General features: G+C 38.7%; 3 protein-coding genes across 13 annotated transcripts in view; 2 read left to right on the forward strand and 1 right to left on the reverse strand.

The window, feature by feature from the left end:
* Positions 1–316: 316 nt before the first annotated feature.
* On the forward strand, positions 317–5,085 carry pdp2 (putative pyruvate dehydrogenase phosphatase isoenzyme 2). 3 transcript variants are annotated; one of them, XM_008311926.3, is made up of 10 exons: positions 474–1,025; positions 1,138–1,180; positions 1,715–1,858; positions 1,940–2,152; positions 2,356–2,475; positions 2,563–2,849; positions 3,036–3,141; positions 3,441–3,677; positions 4,056–4,355; positions 4,440–5,085. In XM_008311926.3, the coding sequence occupies exons 2-10, from the start codon at positions 1,169–1,171 to the stop codon at positions 4,713–4,715; spliced, it is 1,695 nt and encodes a 564-aa protein (XP_008310148.1). In that variant the 5' UTR covers positions 474–1,025; positions 1,138–1,168; the 3' UTR covers positions 4,716–5,085. The 3 variants fall into 3 exon arrangements, with proteins under 3 accessions (XP_008310150.1, XP_008310148.1, XP_008310149.1); XM_008311928.3 differs by lacking the exons at positions 474–1,025; positions 1,138–1,180 and adding an exon at positions 317–452; XM_008311927.3 differs by lacking the exon at positions 1,138–1,180 and having other exon boundaries at positions 475–1,025.
* A 352-nt stretch (positions 5,086–5,437) lies between these two features.
* tmem253 (transmembrane protein 253) lies at positions 5,438–8,478 on the forward strand. The gene is made up of 7 exons (XM_025056508.1): positions 5,438–5,951; positions 6,046–6,207; positions 6,297–6,401; positions 6,720–6,776; positions 6,870–6,995; positions 7,677–7,823; positions 7,939–8,478. Exons 2-7 carry the CDS (start codon positions 6,046–6,048, stop codon positions 7,987–7,989), a joined length of 648 nt encoding a protein of 215 aa, XP_024912276.1. The 5' UTR covers positions 5,438–5,951; the 3' UTR covers positions 7,990–8,478.
* A 3,618-nt stretch (positions 8,479–12,096) lies between these two features.
* The window catches only part of frmd4a (FERM domain containing 4A), a 65,423-nt gene continuing 58,931 nt past the window's right edge, over positions 12,097–18,588 (reverse strand). For 8 of the 9 annotated variants that reach the window (XM_008311919.3, XM_008311920.3, XM_008311921.3 and 5 more), the window contains 2 exons: positions 17,695–17,800; positions 12,097–15,154 (listed from right to left, as the gene is read on the reverse strand). In XM_008311919.3, the coding sequence (XP_008310141.1) occupies positions 15,052–15,154; positions 17,695–17,800 (209 nt within the window). In that variant the 3' untranslated portion in view covers positions 12,097–15,051. Of the gene's footprint in view, positions 15,155–16,856; positions 16,929–17,694; positions 17,801–18,588 lie in introns of all 9 variants that reach the window. The other variant, XM_008311918.3, reaches the window with a different exon arrangement.

Genomic DNA, 18,588 nt, shown 5'->3' on the forward strand with positions numbered 1-18,588 from the left:
GACTTAACCGGAATGTGTTAATGACAAAATGTCGTTTGTATACGATTTGTAAATACACATTACAAGCACAAAGGAATTAAATTACGTGTGGTCAACAAGGGAGCAATTTTTCCGGTGTAAATCTAAACAATTGTGAAGTTACCTTAAAAGTAAAAATCGCTATCATATAAAAAAAACATTTTTTCACGTAGTATTTTGTCAACTCTGTGCGCGTTCACAACAAATGAGAGGTTAGTGCGTCATTTGACGGTGCTATTAATTTTTATAACAAATATATGCGTCAGTGGCAGCCTCGCTCCGCCTTAAATGGACAATAATTGAAATAGATTAATTTATTGTGATGTTAGCAGAAGAGCTACAAGTTCGTTTCTCAGCCCCCAAAAAAGAGTTAATATTCTGCCTTTGCTTGTATTTTCATGTTCAACTGTCGCCTATAAAATAACAGGCTAAAGGTACGTTTTATTTATTTAATTTCTGTCGTTTTATGTCATTTAGTGTTACTTTAGATGGTGAGGCACACAACAATATGAAGAAAGTAACGACGTGGTGCATCCTCTCGTAATGTCACAGTGGACAGACATTCGTCATTATAGCCATTGAAAAAAATCCACACATTATGGCATCGTGTTCGGTCATGATATTGTTTTGTTGTTTTAATCATACTTTTAAAAAAAAAATCGCAGTTTTATGAAACGCAACATTAAGAACAAACACTTCGCTTTACACTGACGTCACGTTTACGTCTAAATACTTCCGGGTTTTCTGGACACATGCTTCGAATCGTTGCCCTAGCAGTAACCACTACCTCTTATTGGCAGTTTTATTTTGTACATTGCCTTTTGTGTTTTGTTTAAAGGTTAACAGTAAGGGTGTTCAATAAAAGAAAGAAAGAAGGACAAACTACGAAAGCGTCGGAAGCTTGCGCAGGTCACCGTCACGCACTGATCTGGTGCTCATGCGCGTTGCTTTTTCTCACCGATTTTAGTGTCCGTTAGACAGCGGAATGATTCGTAGGTTATAAATGGGTAAGACAATTATTAATACTGTTGATTCGTGTGTTTTTATTTTCTCACATTATCTGAGTATACTTTAAAGAGAACCTGTTTTATTAATCCCCCATTTATCTAATTTTAACAGAACTTGAAAGCGTCACTTACGAAGCTATTATATGCATATACCAGTGAGTTAAGCAACATTTTCTATTAATTGACAAAATTCGTGTAAAAGATTTAGCACAGAGTGGTGAGCCACATCCCTCTAGACTGATGAAAATGTTTTGTTTTTTTGGGCCACATACTGCCTGATTAGATGTCAAGTGGGTCAGTACAATAACATAATTACTTATAAATCATAATAAGTCAATGTTTTTCCCCTTTCATGCAGAGAAGTAGAATTTTATATTAGAAAAAATGTATATTTAATGGAATGTTTGACAAAACATCACTAACATGCTTGTGCATTTCTTTTACTTTCAACAGTTTCAACAATCTTTGACACCCATGCTGTAGCAGTTAAAAGTGCTATGATTTTAGTGCCAAATGAGAAAACTTCCTTAATTCCTGTAGTCAAAAGTCTGAAGTTATAAGAGTGATGCAAACTTTGTGTTTATTGTTTTAAAAAATATATAAAATGTTTAATATGTTATGTTTTTGGTTAGAAATGTTTTTTTAAATAACTTCTATAGTTTAATAATTGTGTCTTTCTATTAACAAAGACATTGATTGAGTGGGCAACGAAGGTGCGACGAAGGTACACTTCTGATTGTGTTGCATTGAAGATGACTTTGCATGTCTACACCAGCATTCTTCAAAAAGCAGCATGCTACACCGTCACATTGCCCTTTACTAGCCATTTTCAGGTCTGTACACTAATTGTCATTTTCAATACATTATTTAGATTTTACCACAAAGTACTTATGTCTCAACTATTTTTCATATAGCACATCCGTCTTGTAGCATCTCACTGCTATCCACCTTGGCCAGCGTACCAGAGTCTCCCAAGATCCCTCGGAACCTTAAGTTCAGATATCCTTCACTTCCGTGGTCAAGTGTCAAGACACCGCACACAAGGACAACATTTCTCAACGTATCAAGATCTTGACCTTCACCTAAACCGGGTCCAAATTAGTAATATTCTGCGACGTAATGAGCAGGTAAAGAACCTCTAATCAGAGTAAAGCCCGGTAAGAAAAAACATTTTCATTTAAGAGCCAGTGTTGGTTCTTTCTGTCACTTGAATTAGTCATTGTTCAGTTGCACAGTTTCAGTAGATTGTTTTTCTATTCAACTGCATATGTCTGCCTGGCAAAGTCATCATTTCTGAATGTTATTTCATGTTTAGTTATCTATGTTTCAGGTTGTGAGTATTCCAGAGTTTGACAGCAGAGGGCACAGTACTGTGAAGAAGTTTGAGAGCAACCAGCTGGCTGCTAACGCACCTAATGAAGACCGGTACAGTGCAGCAACCTGCCTTCACGTATGTACCCTAACCTCTCTCTGTGTCCACCTTTGTGGATTTACTCTAGGTGTGTTCTAAGTCTGCATTTCCTTCTAACATCTCCAGTCTAAGGGCATGCTCTTTGGGGTTTTTGATGGCCACGGGGGATCTGCGTGCGCCCAAGCTGTCAACGAGCGACTCTTATATTACGTAGCTGTTGCCCTGATGCCAAAGAAGAGCTTGGAGGGGCTTGAAAAGTGTATCGCTCAGGGCAGACCTGTTCCCTCTATCTTACAGTGGCACAATCAGCACACAGACTTCAATGATCCAGGTTCTCCTTCATTTTACATGGAGCACCTTAGAGATTTTTGGCAAGAATTATTGGACAGTGAAGAACACAGTAACGGTATGAGGTTAGTAAGCTAGTAAGTTTGTTTTTGTTCAAATTTTTAAACTAAATCAGTTGTTGTCAATTAATTATTAATTCCTTAATGATTTACAACACCAGTAAATAGACAGATGCAATAACTTAACTACACTTTTACACATATATAATTATGATTTCTTTTACCACCATCTCATTCTCATCCTTCCTTTAGCCCTCATGATGCTCTAGAATGTGCTTTCAAACGCTTGGATAGTGACATCTCCTTAGAGGCTCAAGTCCCACTTTCGGATGACCTGATGAAAAGCACAGCTATTCAGGTGGTAATGATGCAAGACTTCTGTTACATCTGTTCGTGATTAGTTAACAGTGAATTGTTTAAATAGATGTAAAATGATGATGTGAAAAACATGAACAAAGGCCTCATTTTCTGGGAAGAATAGTGGAAGACAGTAGTGGGATGTGAAGTCAGAGAGGCAGATGGGTTCAGGGTATAGGTGTGATTATCAGCAAGTCATGATCAGAACGTTATGTGAAGTATTACCTAGGGTGTTTCACAAAACAAAACTTTTTATGTATTTGTAATAATAAAGGAATATATTTATCATTTCATACCCAGGTAGCATTTGCTGGTTGCACAGCCTGTGTGGTTTATGTTGGTGCAGATGCAATTCACGTGGCAAATGCTGGTGACTGTCGTGCAGTATTGGGAGTCCGGGAGATGGACGGTTCATGGAGTGCCTTAGAACTTTCCCTGGACCATAACTCCAACAACCAGGCTGAGGTTGAAAAAATCAAAGCTCAGCATCCACCGTCCGAGAAAGACACTGTGATCGTAGATGACAGACTGTTGGGGGTGAGAGCTTCTTTTATTTTAGAGACTGCACATGAAGTGTCTTCAAATTTGTTACTGTTTTAAAATGGCTGACATGGACAAAATGTTACAAATATGTGTGTCAATGTGTCACACTCTCAACTATGACTGTGATGTGAAACTTTAACCAACAATTTTATACTTTTCTGTAGTATTTGACTGTGATATATTTTATAGTAATGCCAGTTCATGCTGAACTAGTTGGACTTGAAGATGCATCACTTGATAAAAGACAAAGACAAAATTAGTTTAGTTCTATTGTTTATATATATATATATATATACATATATATATATATATATATAAACATGTTAATAGAAGCTCCTAACTTACCTGTCTTTGATTTTACCTCACGTTCAGGTTCTGATGCCCCTGCGTGCATTTGGTGACATGAAATTCAAGTGGAGCTGTCAGTTACAGCAGAGTGTCTTATCTAGCCTTAAATCTGGTGTGGACCAGAACTCTCTCCACATGTACCAGTACGATTTACCCAACTACTTAACCCCGCCCTATTTGGATGCTACTCCTGAGATAATGTCTCACAAACTCCGCCCCCAGGACTGCTTCTTAATCCTAGGCACTGATGGGTTGTGGGATGAACTGCGCAGTAAGGAAGCCGTGCGACTGGTTGGTGAACATCTGAGTGGGATTCACCCACAGGTCTGTTTGTGAAGATTATAGGTAATTTTTCATCCCACAGCTTTCATTTGACCACTTATCCTTTTACTGATTTTGTTTTTCCAGGCTCCCGTTTCTCTATCTGAGAAGCAGATGAAATTAGGTAAATTGCACAAACTTCTGATGAAACGGCGCGCCCGTACTTCTCCTGCCGTGGATGTCAACGCTGCCACACACCTCATCAGACACGCTCTCGGCACAGGAGAGTATGGAGAGCTGTGTGAGGAACGACTGGCGTGTATGCTGGCTCTGCCAGAGGACTTTGCTCGAATGTACAGGGACGACATCACTGCTACAGTGGTGTATCTTAACCCTGGCATTGTCAGACCTCCACAAAGCTAACGGCACGTCATGTTTGAAACAACAATGCTGCTCAATGCTGTAAAATCAACCATTTGCATTTGCCAAATAATGGTTTTAAAAAATTATAATCTGGTTTAAATTTTAGTTTTTTTTATTAATTTATATTTAATTTTTTTAACATTTGTTTATACAGTATGAAGCACTTTATATACGTACGTCCTGTATCTGCTCACGCATAATGTTAGCATAAAAAACATGTCTTCGTGTTGATATGAGCTTCTTATTGGAGACCAAATCCTAAATACACATTATTGCAAAATTAAAGGTTAAAGTTTTTTTTTCTAAAATGGTTTGTAAACATTTGTTTTGTTGAAATACAAATATGGTCCAGATATCTGCCAAGAAAAATAAAATTTAGTATTTTGTTTATCTTTTTTTGTTTTATCTAATTATTTTCACTGGTTTTGTGTATGAACTTTTAAAATACAGTTGAAAAGGTTTGAATAAGCAGTTATCTAGGGTCCAGGAACGGATTCATTTGTTTTACATTGATTCCTATGGAGAAAATTCTTCCACATTCATCAATCACATTCTCATTTGCAAAATTTATTAATGATTTCAAAAGTTATTCTACCAGTGCCCTCAAGCAACTGTCAGTATAAAAATTCCAATAACATACATTTTCAGTGGTACAGAAGTAGCAGATACTGTTGCCCAAGCCTAGTATGCCCTCTAGTGGCTGTCAGTGTGAAAATAACAAATGTGAAATTATTTACTTTTAGTATAAATAAGTCGCACCTGAGTATAAGTTGCAAACTTAGCCAAGGGATGAAAAAAAGTGCACCTTATATAGTCCTGAAAATACGATAGAGTAAATAATTTAACCTCAGAGACCAGCATGACGATCAGAACAGTAAAACGTTAAAGTAGGCCAACATGTCACATTAATATATAACAATATACAGTATAACATTTTTAATATTGATCAAAATAATGTTAATTACCAAAAACAGAACTAAGAACCTTTGTTGTTCACCAATGTGGAGGAAAGAGGAGCTGCACGGCACAATGTTGTTAAAAGTGCAGTCGTCTGTGTCTTAAAGTTTCTTTGCAGGGTGAACTTTAACCCGACACTATCAACAGACTTCAGTGAGCTTTGTACTTCCTCTGATAGAACGCCATACAACGAGAACAGAGGGCAGCGTTTACAAATGTAAATAAATACATAACAACTTGTCAGTTTTCAGTGACATTTGATCGCAACATTCAGGAAAGGTAAGTGTAAAAAATGAGAACCATCTACTTTTATGTCAAGGTCTAATGTTTTTCAGTGAAGCAAATAAACACGTTTTTCTCCCCTGGTCACCAGATGAGACAGAATATGTTTCAGGAGGGGCTGTACCAGGTGTTTTTTAAAGATCCACCTCAAACGCCCCGGCGGGATCAGGTCACCAGTCACGAGGAGTTACACAGTGCACGGCTACAACGATGGTTTGGGACCGTGGTGAACACCAGGCTGCTGGTGACTGGGGTGAGATGTTCACAGCTTGATATTTTTATCCTCACCATCTTTTTAAACTTCAGACTGCCTCCCTGATGCCCCATGTTCCCCCTCCCTAGGTGGTTCAAGTTCTCAGTGCGTTGGTGTGCATACTAACCACAGTCATCCATGTGTGTGTGAGCTACAGCTGCTCTGTCACATTACCAGTGTGGTCAAGCCTTTTTGTGAGTCCAATTAATCAAAAATAATTACCATATTGTCCAGACTATAAGTAGCACTTTTTTTCATCCTTTGGGTTTTATCCTTTTATCCTAAAATATCTCGATTTCACGTTTGATGTTTTCACACTCACAGTTGCAAAAGGGCACTCTAGGCGTGTGCACCAGTATCTGCTACTCCTGTACCACTGAAAATTTACACATTTGTTATTTTCACACTGACAGCGACTTATAGTCTGGAAAATACTGTATCGTTTTACCATGTCAGTCACCTTAGCACCTGTACACATGTAAACCCCTCTTATTGTGTGTCGATCTTTGCAGTATGTGGCTGCTGGAAGTCTAACGGTGGAGGTCCAGCGAAAACCGCATAAATTTAAAGTAAATGGTTTAATTATTTAACATCATGCTGATCATTTAACATCATACTACTGCTCATGGGGTCCCTTGATTTTGATCTTTCTAAAAAATTAGATCATCATCCTGGTGCTTCTCAATGTGTTTTGTCTGCTCTTTGGATTCTCTGTCCTTTTGGCTGATAATCTTAGGCCAAAACAACCTGATGTGGTCCAACACCAACCAACAAGCATCAACCACCAGGTGAGTCTGCAAGCCTTTTTACATTCTCGTGACCATTTTTAAAGGTCCAGTTTGTAATAATTTAGATTTTTGGTGAATGTTTAAAAAAAGAAAAAGAAAAAAAGTCAAACAGATAAATGAGGAGATAAAAAGTATGCCTTAACTCATTAGGTGAACGTAGTCTTCGGCCTGGTGGTGTGCAACCTTCACTAAGTGACTTCAATGAATCTGAAGGAAACTTAGACAATTCCTTAAGCAGACATAGATGATTCTCGAGGAAATTTTGATTATTCTGAAGGGAATTTAGATGATTCTGAAGGAAACTTGTAGGATTTTGAAGCAGCCATGGCATGTTCTGGGGCAGGCTTAGTAAATTGTCCATTATGTGTCTTGGGTTCTGCAGCAGGTGTTGAAAATTCTGCTGCACCTAAAAGCAGTTTCATTAGGAATACATACTCTTTGAAATATCTTTACTTCCATCTCTTTGAAATATGCCAATAAAAAAAAACAGATATGCTGGATTGCTTTAAAATGACAGGTACAACCATAGTCATCATTAGGTTTCCCAGTTCTAATCTAACTGTTTGTCCTTTCTGCTTAACAAGAGCAAACACAATACCCAAACACCCAACATAATTAAACACCTGGACAATTAGCACTTGGTTATTTGTCTTAAATGTGTTGTTTTTGTCTTTAATCCAGAATATTGGCTCATATGTTGCAAAGTGGAGCTCCCTAGCCTTTAGTCTCCAGTGTTTTCTCTCATCACTGTACGTACTGTTCCTTTCCTGGAGAGGCCTGCGTCGCTATAGCTCTGCTCAGGTTCAAACCTACGGTCAACTCTCGCAGGTAAATCTTCAAGAGGGAACAAAAATGATTGATATAGATGTTAATTTAGGCCAAAAAGTATTTATGAACCATATTGTTCATTCTGCTATTTTAATACTGCCTACATTTTCTACAGGAAACAGAAACAAATGAAGGTCTCCTGGAACACATGGAGTATAATCTTTGAACATCATTATTTTCCATTTAATTATTATAATTATTCATCTTCTACTTTCTGGTGTTGTAGAGAGTCTTTCAGGAGGTAGAGCTAATCTCAACTGACCCAAACAGCCATTTACATCTATAGTTAATATAGAGCATCCCATTTTAACAACACTCGCAAAATTTTCCAAATTATAGAATTTATTTATATTATTATTATACTTCTGCCTTTCCCCTGGAATACCTATGTTTCCCCAAGAGATGGCGAAAAGTTTGTCCACGCCTGAGTTAGTCCGTAATCTGCATGTTTTAGACAGTGGGAGGAAACCTTTAACCAGGCTGTTTAATGGCGCTAGCAGTAGCCACCATGTTACAACATGAAGCCTTGAAAGCTTTTAACCCCTTGTTTTGTTTATGTAAATGCATTGTTAAATATTCTCCGGACATTTGAAAAAAAAAAGTGTTACTGCTGTTGAATAAAACTGTGGTTTTATCGTGTTGACTGGACTAAGAATTAGCATTAAAAACTGTTTTTTTTGTTGAGAAAATAGACATATTTATGGTTATCCACAGACCAGGGGTGTCAAGGGGGGCATGACAGAAGATAATTGAGAACCACTTCATTAGACTGAGGATAAAAATAGATTATACAGCTGTATGAGTTTGGATTATGCTTGAAATAGTAAAACCTGTTTTACTGTGTACTGCTCATTCTCACTGTATGGTGGTGACAATGACAAATAATTCACTTTCACGTTCACTTAAAGATAGTATACTGAAAGTCTCCTCTCGCCCACATCCCCCCTTCCCATAGAGCCCTGCCCCACTATTTGAGAAGCACTGCTGTAAAACTAGTATAATTTCAATGCAGTTTTATTTTTATTTGTTCATTGATTTTATTTTAAAAAGAGGTTAAATGCAATTAACTTAAATAATACTATAATCTTCAGCCTATTTGTTTGTTTGTTTTTGGTTATTTTTTTGGTAATTGGATTAAAACTAGAATATTATATACTAGAATATTGCTAGTATAGTGATCAGAAAATAAAGTGTAAAAATTTACACACTATTGTTAATACCTTCCCTCCCCCCACACTGTTATTATTTCAAAAATATTACTAGCCCTTATCCAACACCAACTACCTTGAAACTAATCCTAAACTAAATGTTGAACCCCAAAATACAGGGACTTGCCACATGTACCAATAATTATAGCTGCACCAGAAAAAGAACAAAAACTCTCACATACTGGTTATTGTGTTTTTTGAGCACTTTTCAAAGACACATTTTCCAATCCCCTTTCACTATGTGTACATTTAACAGCCCAAAGTATGGAAGTATAAAGCCTACTCAAGCTAACTAACTTTTAATACCAGTCAATATACTAACACGTGCACAAGGTCCTCAAAATGTCCTCGTTCAGCTACTTTTGACAAACAGTGTCCCCACGTGTTTAGCTAAAGCAGGACCACACACACACATTCCTTGGAGTGAAAAACACAGTCACAGAGCAACTCGTTTCTCACGGCATGTCTCCTTAAAAGCTTCCAGCTGTTGCCTGGTCGGGCGAGCTGCTATGGGAACATGCATTAAACAAAGAGCAACATAGGATCGTGGGTAAAGGCGCGCAGCTGGAGAATAGAGGAATGAACGGGACACTACGGGACTTGCGTCTTCAGAGAAACGGTCCACGATGTACTTTTTTGTTTATCAATGTCACAGTCAAAAAAAGACAAGTTGTTCAAAAAGCATCATGCATGAGGAGAAAAGTCACTGTGCAGGTGTCTTCCTGCTGCTCTGATGAGTAATGTCTCTGTCATGATCAGCACTTTATCAGCATTTGGAGTCTTTCTGCCGTTTGACTCCTCAGGATATCCTCCTTCTCCTGCTGGGACAGGGTGTAAGGGAAGGAAGTGAGGCCTGGATATGATGACACGGGGATGACTGTGTCAATTGAAGTGGAAGTCGCTTCTATACATGGAGAGTTTCTTTTGTTTGGGGGTGACTCAGACTTTAAACTGACCAACTGACTAATAACCTGGAAGGATTTGCTGTGAACCACAAGGATGTGAATGAGTAGGCTATAGATGGGGATTTTTCTGTGTTGGTGGCACTGATTGAAGAGCAATGGACTGAAGCCCTTATTTTGATGATACTGTACTTCTTGTAGTCGGATTTCTTCTTTTATTGGGTGCTCACAACATCCACCAATCTTCTCTGAGGTCTTTCTCTTCTTGTCTGACAACTCTAACATCCTTTGTCCCAATATCTCCACCAGTGACGTGCGGTGAGGTTCATGGCTGGTGAGGCACTGACTCCACTGGAGTCAAATTTACAGTTGTAAGAACAGAAAAGAGCATCTTATTTCACTATTCATCCAACAGCATCACCTGGTAATGCTCCATATCTCATCAGCATTCCTCTTTCAATGACACTGACACCAACACAGACATATACACAGGGACAGATTTGTCCTACAAACGTTTCTTTACACAAATGGACAGCGCACCCTCCTTGTGTCTAAGAAATTCTAATTCTCTGTAAACAAATTAAAGTATAGAGATGAGTGCAGCTCAAATTAAATTTTTGCACATCAGTAAAAAAAATCAGTTATTTTTCAAACTTTAAATTCTGGTGCTTTAGTCAAAGGTTGTTTATTAATTTGATAAGAAAAAAATATTTTAGGCTAAAATGTAGTTATCAAACACAATTTTTATTCTACTTACTCCCATCTTATTTTTAAAAACAAAAACCTTTTTTAGCCTTACCTTCACTTGTAGATGAAGTCCGTGGTTGTGTCTCTCGGTTTTCCCTCACCGTAGCATTGTGGACGCTGAAGTTTAGTCTCCGTTGCTCATCCAACGCCAAATCGATCATTGAAATTTCCAGAAGTTTTTAGAGAAATGTGGCTTTACATGTGCTGATCTTTCGTGTTTCCTGAGGCTTCTTTGCCAATTTTTCAGGTCACAGTATCCCGAGTTAGTCCAGACGTTATCACACGATGAGAATAAAAAGCAAGGAACGCAGTTACGGCGGTTTCTTTCAGGACAGCTACGCAGCCAGTCTTTTCGTTTGTACCAGTACATTTAAAAAGAACGACTCTTCTGACCCGTAGTGTGAAGCTAACCTTTTAGCGCCGGTCTTCCATCACTAACCAACTTATGTTTGGACCGGAAGTCCAACAGTCCATATTTCCGTCTTGAAACACAATCCATAGTCAGTCGGATCACCTACTACTAGCTCTAGCTTGGCGCCGACTTTCAATTGTCCGTTGACGCCAGCTCGAGAGCACCTGTCAGTTCACGTATGACCCCTTGAGGTCAGGCAGAGTACTGTCTGCTTCCCTGTTGACTTTTCTCTGCACTTTTGGCTGTAACAAAAACCTGCCCGCGTGACCCGGTTTGTATTGAATCACGCAGTCAGAAGTGAGGCACAGCTCGCCGCTGCCTCACCGCGGACCCCTTCACTGTATGTTGCTTCAGTGTTCTTTGCTGCTGTCCAACAACGACTACTGCTTACATTTTATTCATGATAAACAGATAAGTATTTTGTGTGGGACTACGCTTCCCGGTGGAAACTCCCGAGGGATTATTAAAGTTCTATCTATCTGTCTATCTCACTGTCATTATCCCATGAACATATTTAATTTACTATGAACACTGCAGTAATAAAAGTGTCTCCACCCACTTAGTGACAGGGAAATTCCATTATAAGTACAAATATGTTTTAAAAAACAGAAACAGAAACACACCTTAAATATTTTGTTATGGCTACGCATTTGTTTGTTCAACACCCCACCCCCATTTCTGGGTCTCCACCTCTCTCCTTGTGTGCGTCGGGGAATGTGGCTTATAAGGACATTTGACCTGAATACATACAGAGGATTCAGGGACATGTGTGTGTGTGTGTGGACTGCAGGGGTGAAAGGGTTAACTGAGTGGTGTGTGTGTGGGAAAGTTAATTTTGGCAGGTGACTGGTTCAACACAGAATGTTCAGGGTTTTGAGATTGGATTCCAACAACCATGTGACGTTTGGAGATTTTTCAATGTGGCCCTAATACTACGCTTCCCACCCTGCGCAGCGCCTCTAGCTCAATTCAGAGATGGAGGTAGAATATGACCAAATACATCATTTTGAGAACATTCATCAATAATTTATTTTTCTTACTCTCAAGAACCACCACATCTTCTCGTCTTGAAAATTCATCATTGATTTACAATGCCAGTTTTGAAAAATGTAAAGGTACTATACAAATTTTTATTAGAAAAAAGAATAAATTAACTGCGGAATTACCTTTCTACTATGTTACAGTTGAACCAAACCGATCAAATAAAGTCACATGCTCTATTGTTTGGCTGGAGAAATGTTCTACTTTTAAAATGTCTGTTAAAATAAGCTTAATTTCGCACATCGGTACTGAGCGCATCGATAACAGTGAAGGGATTTTCTTTTCTCGATCCAATGACAATGCAGTAACTGGTCATTTTGTAGCACCTGAAAGGGTTGTTACAATGTCAAAAATAATAAACATTAAAACAATACTGACATATACAGTATATATATAAAACAGAACATTGTTAGAACAATGAATGTCAATGTTAGAAACGTCAAAAAACCTTCACATACCGCCTTCATTAGGACAGGAAAAACTGATTAAAGAGTTCATATCATTTTGACTTTTTTTTTAAAAATCTTCTAAAATCTAACCGAAGCACAGAAACTGTGTATTTTGGAAAAACGGGAAACGTCGACTTTATCACGTTGGGCTCATGACGTCAGAAATTAGGACAATGTTTTACAGAGAGTGACTAAATGGACACGCTACTGTTAATGAATACAACGTGGTGTGTCGATGTCTTTGGGATATTAGTGGCTGGATCACTAAGACATGCATAGGATTGTGTTGGACTTTTATCAGAAAAGGCTGAAATGCAGTACTATTAAATACTGCTAAAAAATACCTGTCAGTTCTAAGGTAAGATTGTGAGATTTAGGTAATCATTCTACTGAGATCGTCTACACAAGTGTTTTTGTTTAAGAAGAGAGATGTTGACCACTTCTCTTCTTAATCATTAAAAATCTGCCATATTCCTAAAAATAGCAACAGGTGATAAATCTGGGGGGAAAAAAATCAACACCAGTATTTTTTGTATTCTTTGATAAACAAATCTGAAAAAAAAAAGAATTTATATTTAGAGACCACTGTAACATGAACAATTCTACCTCTTCGGTACAAATGTTGTGTGCTTATTTTATTTTAAATTTTTTAAAGCGCCTTTTCAAAATTCTGATTGTTGTTAGGAGAAAGGGGAGTTTCTCACTTTAAATTATGGCTTCTGTTCTGCCCTGATCCCGGAGTTGTGTAATGTGAATGATCAATGTAGTGTAAAAAAAAAAAGTTCAGGTATTACATCTACCCGTCCTAGTTGCCTTTTCCATTAAATAAAAGTTTTCAGTAAAATACACAGAGTAGAAAGTGAGAGTAAAGAAATAGCAGCTCGTGCTCTCACGCACTTAATGTTGTGCTTTAAGACCAAAGAAGAGTCGCTGTGACGCCAAATTGAATTAAAGAATTACCTGCTTTGTTGCTGCTGCCCCACAGTATCTAATCAAACCCGCGGTTCTCTGAAGGTTTTGTAAGGACCAGGAGATGCCGTTCCTGTGATGAACTCAAAACATACAGGGTTTGGAATAAACAAGGAAATAGCACTGGTACGTACCAATAAATGCAAACTGTTGTGAGCGGCAGTACTGACCTGGCATCTTGTGGTAAGTCGAGTTACTGCTGACATGTTACAGAGGTGTATTTAAAAAAAAAAAAAAAAAGACACCAGGATGTGAAACCTAGCCGAAAAGACAAGAAAGAGTGAATAAAGTGATAACTGTTTTGTTTTTTTTCTCCAGCGACGTCTCAATTGCTAATGAAGATACTAATCTGTGCTGATGTATTTAAAAATTCACATCTGTGTAGTTAGTCATTATAAGGCTATTTGCTTAAATTTCTGAAGTCTGATGACGAGCTGACGCTGAAAGTACTTTTGATGAAGACGCAACCGGAGCGAAGCGTCGTTATCACCTACTCCTTCAAAATAAAAGAGCGTTTTATTTTCTTAGGGTCAGCAGATGTACGAATGTGCTTTTAAACACACACAGAAAAAATGTTGCTGGAATCAGGATAGGCTACTCTGAAATATGGAATTGTTTTGCGGTTACAAAATAAACCAAATGGCCAAGGTGTCAGTTTAAGGGTGCAAATCCAATTAAACTCTGCCTTTAAGTTCCGTTCATAGTCCTCCATGTGGCCAGACATGACCACAACTGAATCCCATACGAACACAACAACAGGAAATGAACATGTTCACGTTCAGTGTTTTTTTTTTATGCTGAAGTCCTCAACGAAAGGGTCCTGATAGTCAGTTAGACTTCTGCAGGGACGTCTGTGTTCTTGGTGTGACCGGGTTAATCCAGCAGTTGTCTTTGGTGATGGGTTAATACTGAATGCAAATGAATGTTGGTGTTTTTGTTTAATTTCTCTTTGTTTGGATCATCTCCTCTTATTGGGCCACAATACTACATTGACTGTAGTAGACAACAGAACAGTTGGGGCCTGTAAATGTTACCACTTTTGACTCAAATCAAGTTCTGATTTGACGGTAGCGTATTGCAGTAAAAAAAAGGCTATAGGATCAAAAATAAGATATGAAGCAAATGCTGGGTTTCTGACTTGTTTTGTTCTGTGCTCTGTCTCTTCCCATGTCTCATTTTGCTTGTCTGTTGCTTGTGTGCTGCAGGGTTAGGAAAAGGGCTCAGTGTTGCTATAGGCTGACTATTCCGATGCTTTGGTGGCTCTGCTCAGTCTGTCTTCTAAAACCAACCCTATGTCAAGACCTGCTGACTTTCGTCCCTTCACAGGAAGAGGTGAAATGTGTATGGAGCAGAACATATGGAGGATAAAGGCTTCAGTTCCACCCAATAGTCTGGTCGGAGCAGGATTTCGCAGGGCTTCAAGGATGAGGTTGTTGGTTGTCACTGGGTAGTAGTGAAGAACAGCCGAGAGGGCAATGGGACCGTCCTGGAAGGAAGGTCTCAGACCAGGGTTCCAGGTTTGGCCTTGTCAGATCCGTACCACTGCACATCTGCCAGCTCTGAATACAGGGGACTGTTCAGGAAACAGCTGTCACTGAAGGGCCTGCAAAGGGAGAGACGCCACCATCACTCTGACCCTTCCTGAATAAGAAAATACATACAGCCACACCCTAACGCCACAAATATAATACTACAAAAATACTCCTGATACTGCATGAACTACCAAAGCAGCAAACACATGCACTGAAAAGTATCAACCTTCTGACTGACGTCTAGGTAATAACATGAAACCCATCACACAGGCTTTAATTTATTCACCTGATGACTGGAAGTAACAGCAGGAGATAATTTAACAAGTGCTGAAGAAGAACTCTTAACACACTATGTAGTGCACAGGTGTCAAACTCGTGTAATTATATTTGGCCCGCGAGATCATATCAAACGTGTACTAGAGTTGGCCCTCCAATATATAGCTCCTATATACTGACAGATATTAGTATTAGCAGTGTATGTGCTATGTTTACAGTACATACATTTTGTTTTGTTTTTTTGTTGTTGGCCTGTGAAAAACGATTTACATTAAAAAGGAACTCGAAAGGCCACAGATAAAGAGACATAACAAGAAACAAATACTACTGATGTGTGTTTTATTTCAAATTGAATTTCTTTATGATTTTAACCTTTGGTTGTTCCAGATTCAATGTTTAGAGAAAACTAAAGTTTGTTTCCACATGAAACAATTCTACACCACAATTGCCAATTGTGAATTAGAGTTTGAGTTCCAATTTCGTCTGGCAAATATAAACAGAGCCGTCTTCCTCGTCGGAATGAGGGAACAAGACTTTCTTAATAAATGTATACACAAGGGGAGTGACAATGTAACGCTGCAATGCTGTAAGATGTCGTAAACCAAGGACCCTGTGTAGTTAATTCAGCAGTGACATACTATACAGCTCTGTGGAATGTGTTGCTACAAGTAATACATAAAAATCTGTAACATTGCAATTAATATGCAAATTGCGGTATGATTTAATTGCTTGATTATCAAGGGCGAACCGTTCATTCAACATTTGGAATGCTTAAAAAAATGACAACAAAAAGGCTGTCACATAAAAACAGTGGTTAGGGCCAATCCCCATGTTACAACATAGGTAAATGTGTCTATTAGTAAATGTAATAGCAAGTGAGTCACACTGAGCAGGGCACATGCAATGGTCAGGCCCACATACAGCCAGAAGAAAAACTAACACACAACCCTCCACCACCAGCAAGGAGGAATCATCAATTCTCACACACACACGAGTACAAGGAGTGTGTGTCCAGTCAAACCTGCGTCCTGACTTTACAACGCAGCAGGAGATCTCAGAGTTCTGCTTTGTCGTGTTTTTAAACGTGTTCCTTCTTTAATGCTGCGGCTTTGTATTTCCAACACTATACACTAAGTTTAGAGCAGGCATGGGCAAACTAAGGCCCGGGGGCCGAATGCGGCCCGTTCATCTTTTTAATCCGGCCCGCCAAACTTTTCCAAATGATAGAATTTATTTATATTATCATTATACTTCTGCCTTTTCCCTGCAATACCAACGTTTCCCCAATTGATGGCGTAGAAAATGATAAAAGCATTTTAGTATTTTAGTTTTTATGCAGAACTTTTACATGTCATTTATCTCAGTTCCCTTGAACTCTCCATCTATCTGCCCCTGTCCTGGCCCCCTGTTCAATTTTAGGACGATTGTGGCCCACGAGTCAAAACGTTTGCCCACGCCTGGTTTAGAGTACTGGGAGATGGAGACCACAGACAGTACCTCTATGCATCTGAGCTGGGCTGAGGGGGAGGCTGACAGACGTCCTCAGGGGGAGAGCAGTCTGCTGTGCCTCTAGACCAGGAGAGAGGACACACATGCAGAAGGACAGAAGGGTTAGTAAAGACAGACAGAGAAACATGCCAGAAACCACAGTGTTAAATGAAAGGAGAGACAGAGACAAAAAGAGAAAGTGTGAAGACACAAAGGACACAGATGTACAGTAATAAGTGACACGTTACGTTAACAACAGATATGAACCATACGCCGAGAGGAGAGTTTTCAATTCGTGTAAGCACAAAGACGTAACGGCTTTTTCACGAGCGTGACAAGCGACGTCAGCTGAAAGACACACACGTCAGACACACGGTGAAAGTAGAGTTACAGTGAGATTAAAAGTTAAAAATATATAAGAAAAAAAGCTCACAGGGCAAATTCAAATTCTTACCAAAACAAAATCATATGTTTGCACTGTTGACTAGAGAATATTAAATTTGATTTCTAGTTTTTTCATCTTTTGTTTTCCAACATAATTATGTTTAGCACATTAAAGAAATATCTGTTGATTCATTTCTAATTTAAGCTCCCTTAAAGTAAAAATTTAAGATTTAAAAAAAAAAAAATCATATGATAAATTAATCATCGGCCTTTGCCCTTCTGCTTTGTTAAAGATGTTCTTTAGGTGAATCATGACGTATCCCAACCATTACTGTGCATGAGATGCGTCAAAAATATCTGAATCAGATTTCATTTTAAACCACCTTGATGAAAGTACAACGTAAAACCAGCGGTTAATACAAATTCATAGATCGTTAACACCATTTCACGTGAGCTCTCTTACCCGCTGCTCTGCCAGTTGAGGATATGTTGCGGGCTGCAGGGGGGCGTAGGTGTGGCTGCTTGTTCGCTCGATGGCGTCATACTCCTCTGGCTGTGGGGAGACGCAGCTACAGGGAGAACAGAGAGTCGGTTGGACTGAGCAAAGGATGACAGCAGCACAGCAAGTGTTTGGGCAACAGGGAGGTGAATGTCTCTGGGACTGTGTTATTCCTCATATGTCTCTGCCAGTGACAGACCCTATGATGCAGTAGGCCGTGCATCTAATGTATAATGTGAAGGTGGAGGGGTCAGACGGAGTAACATTTACCCTGTGAATTCTGTGTTCCAGGAAAAAAAATTTGTTTTTCCACTGCTCTTAAGCTGCTGCAGCAAAACAATAATATTATGAAATAAGAACATCAATGATCCAAGTAACAGAGATTAGTACTTCGACTCTAAACCTATTGTAATAAATATGCTGTGTGTATATATATATATACACAGTATATATATAGACCCTCTTTACAATCACTCTTTTCAATCAGCAACGCCAATTCATTTAGCAGCCTGGTGTTTGTGGCAGTCAGGTCAAGGTGAAAATATTCTTCGTCTTCTTTCTCGTCATCAATATTTTACGCAGTATTTTAAATCGAATCTGCATTTTTTTTCTGACATCATATGAAGCTTAAATTGTGTACTATAGCATTTGTATGAATTAAATCACATTTCATGACAATAACAGTTTCATAATATTTGACAACAGATATCAGAACTGATGCTCACAATTCAGTTTGGTTGATACAGAGAATGAATAGAGTTGTGTGCAAAAGAAAATGTCACGGCAGCCTTGGTTCATTCCGATGGCATTTTTTTCATTTTTCTTTCAAATGCGCCCCATCACGAATGAATAGAGTTG

The sequence above is a fragment of the Cynoglossus semilaevis genome, chromosome 6 (assembly GCF_000523025.1).
Source record: "Cynoglossus semilaevis isolate Cse_v1.0 chromosome 6, Cse_v1.0, whole genome shotgun sequence".
Classification (NCBI taxonomy): Eukaryota; Metazoa; Chordata; class Actinopteri; order Pleuronectiformes; family Cynoglossidae; genus Cynoglossus; species Cynoglossus semilaevis.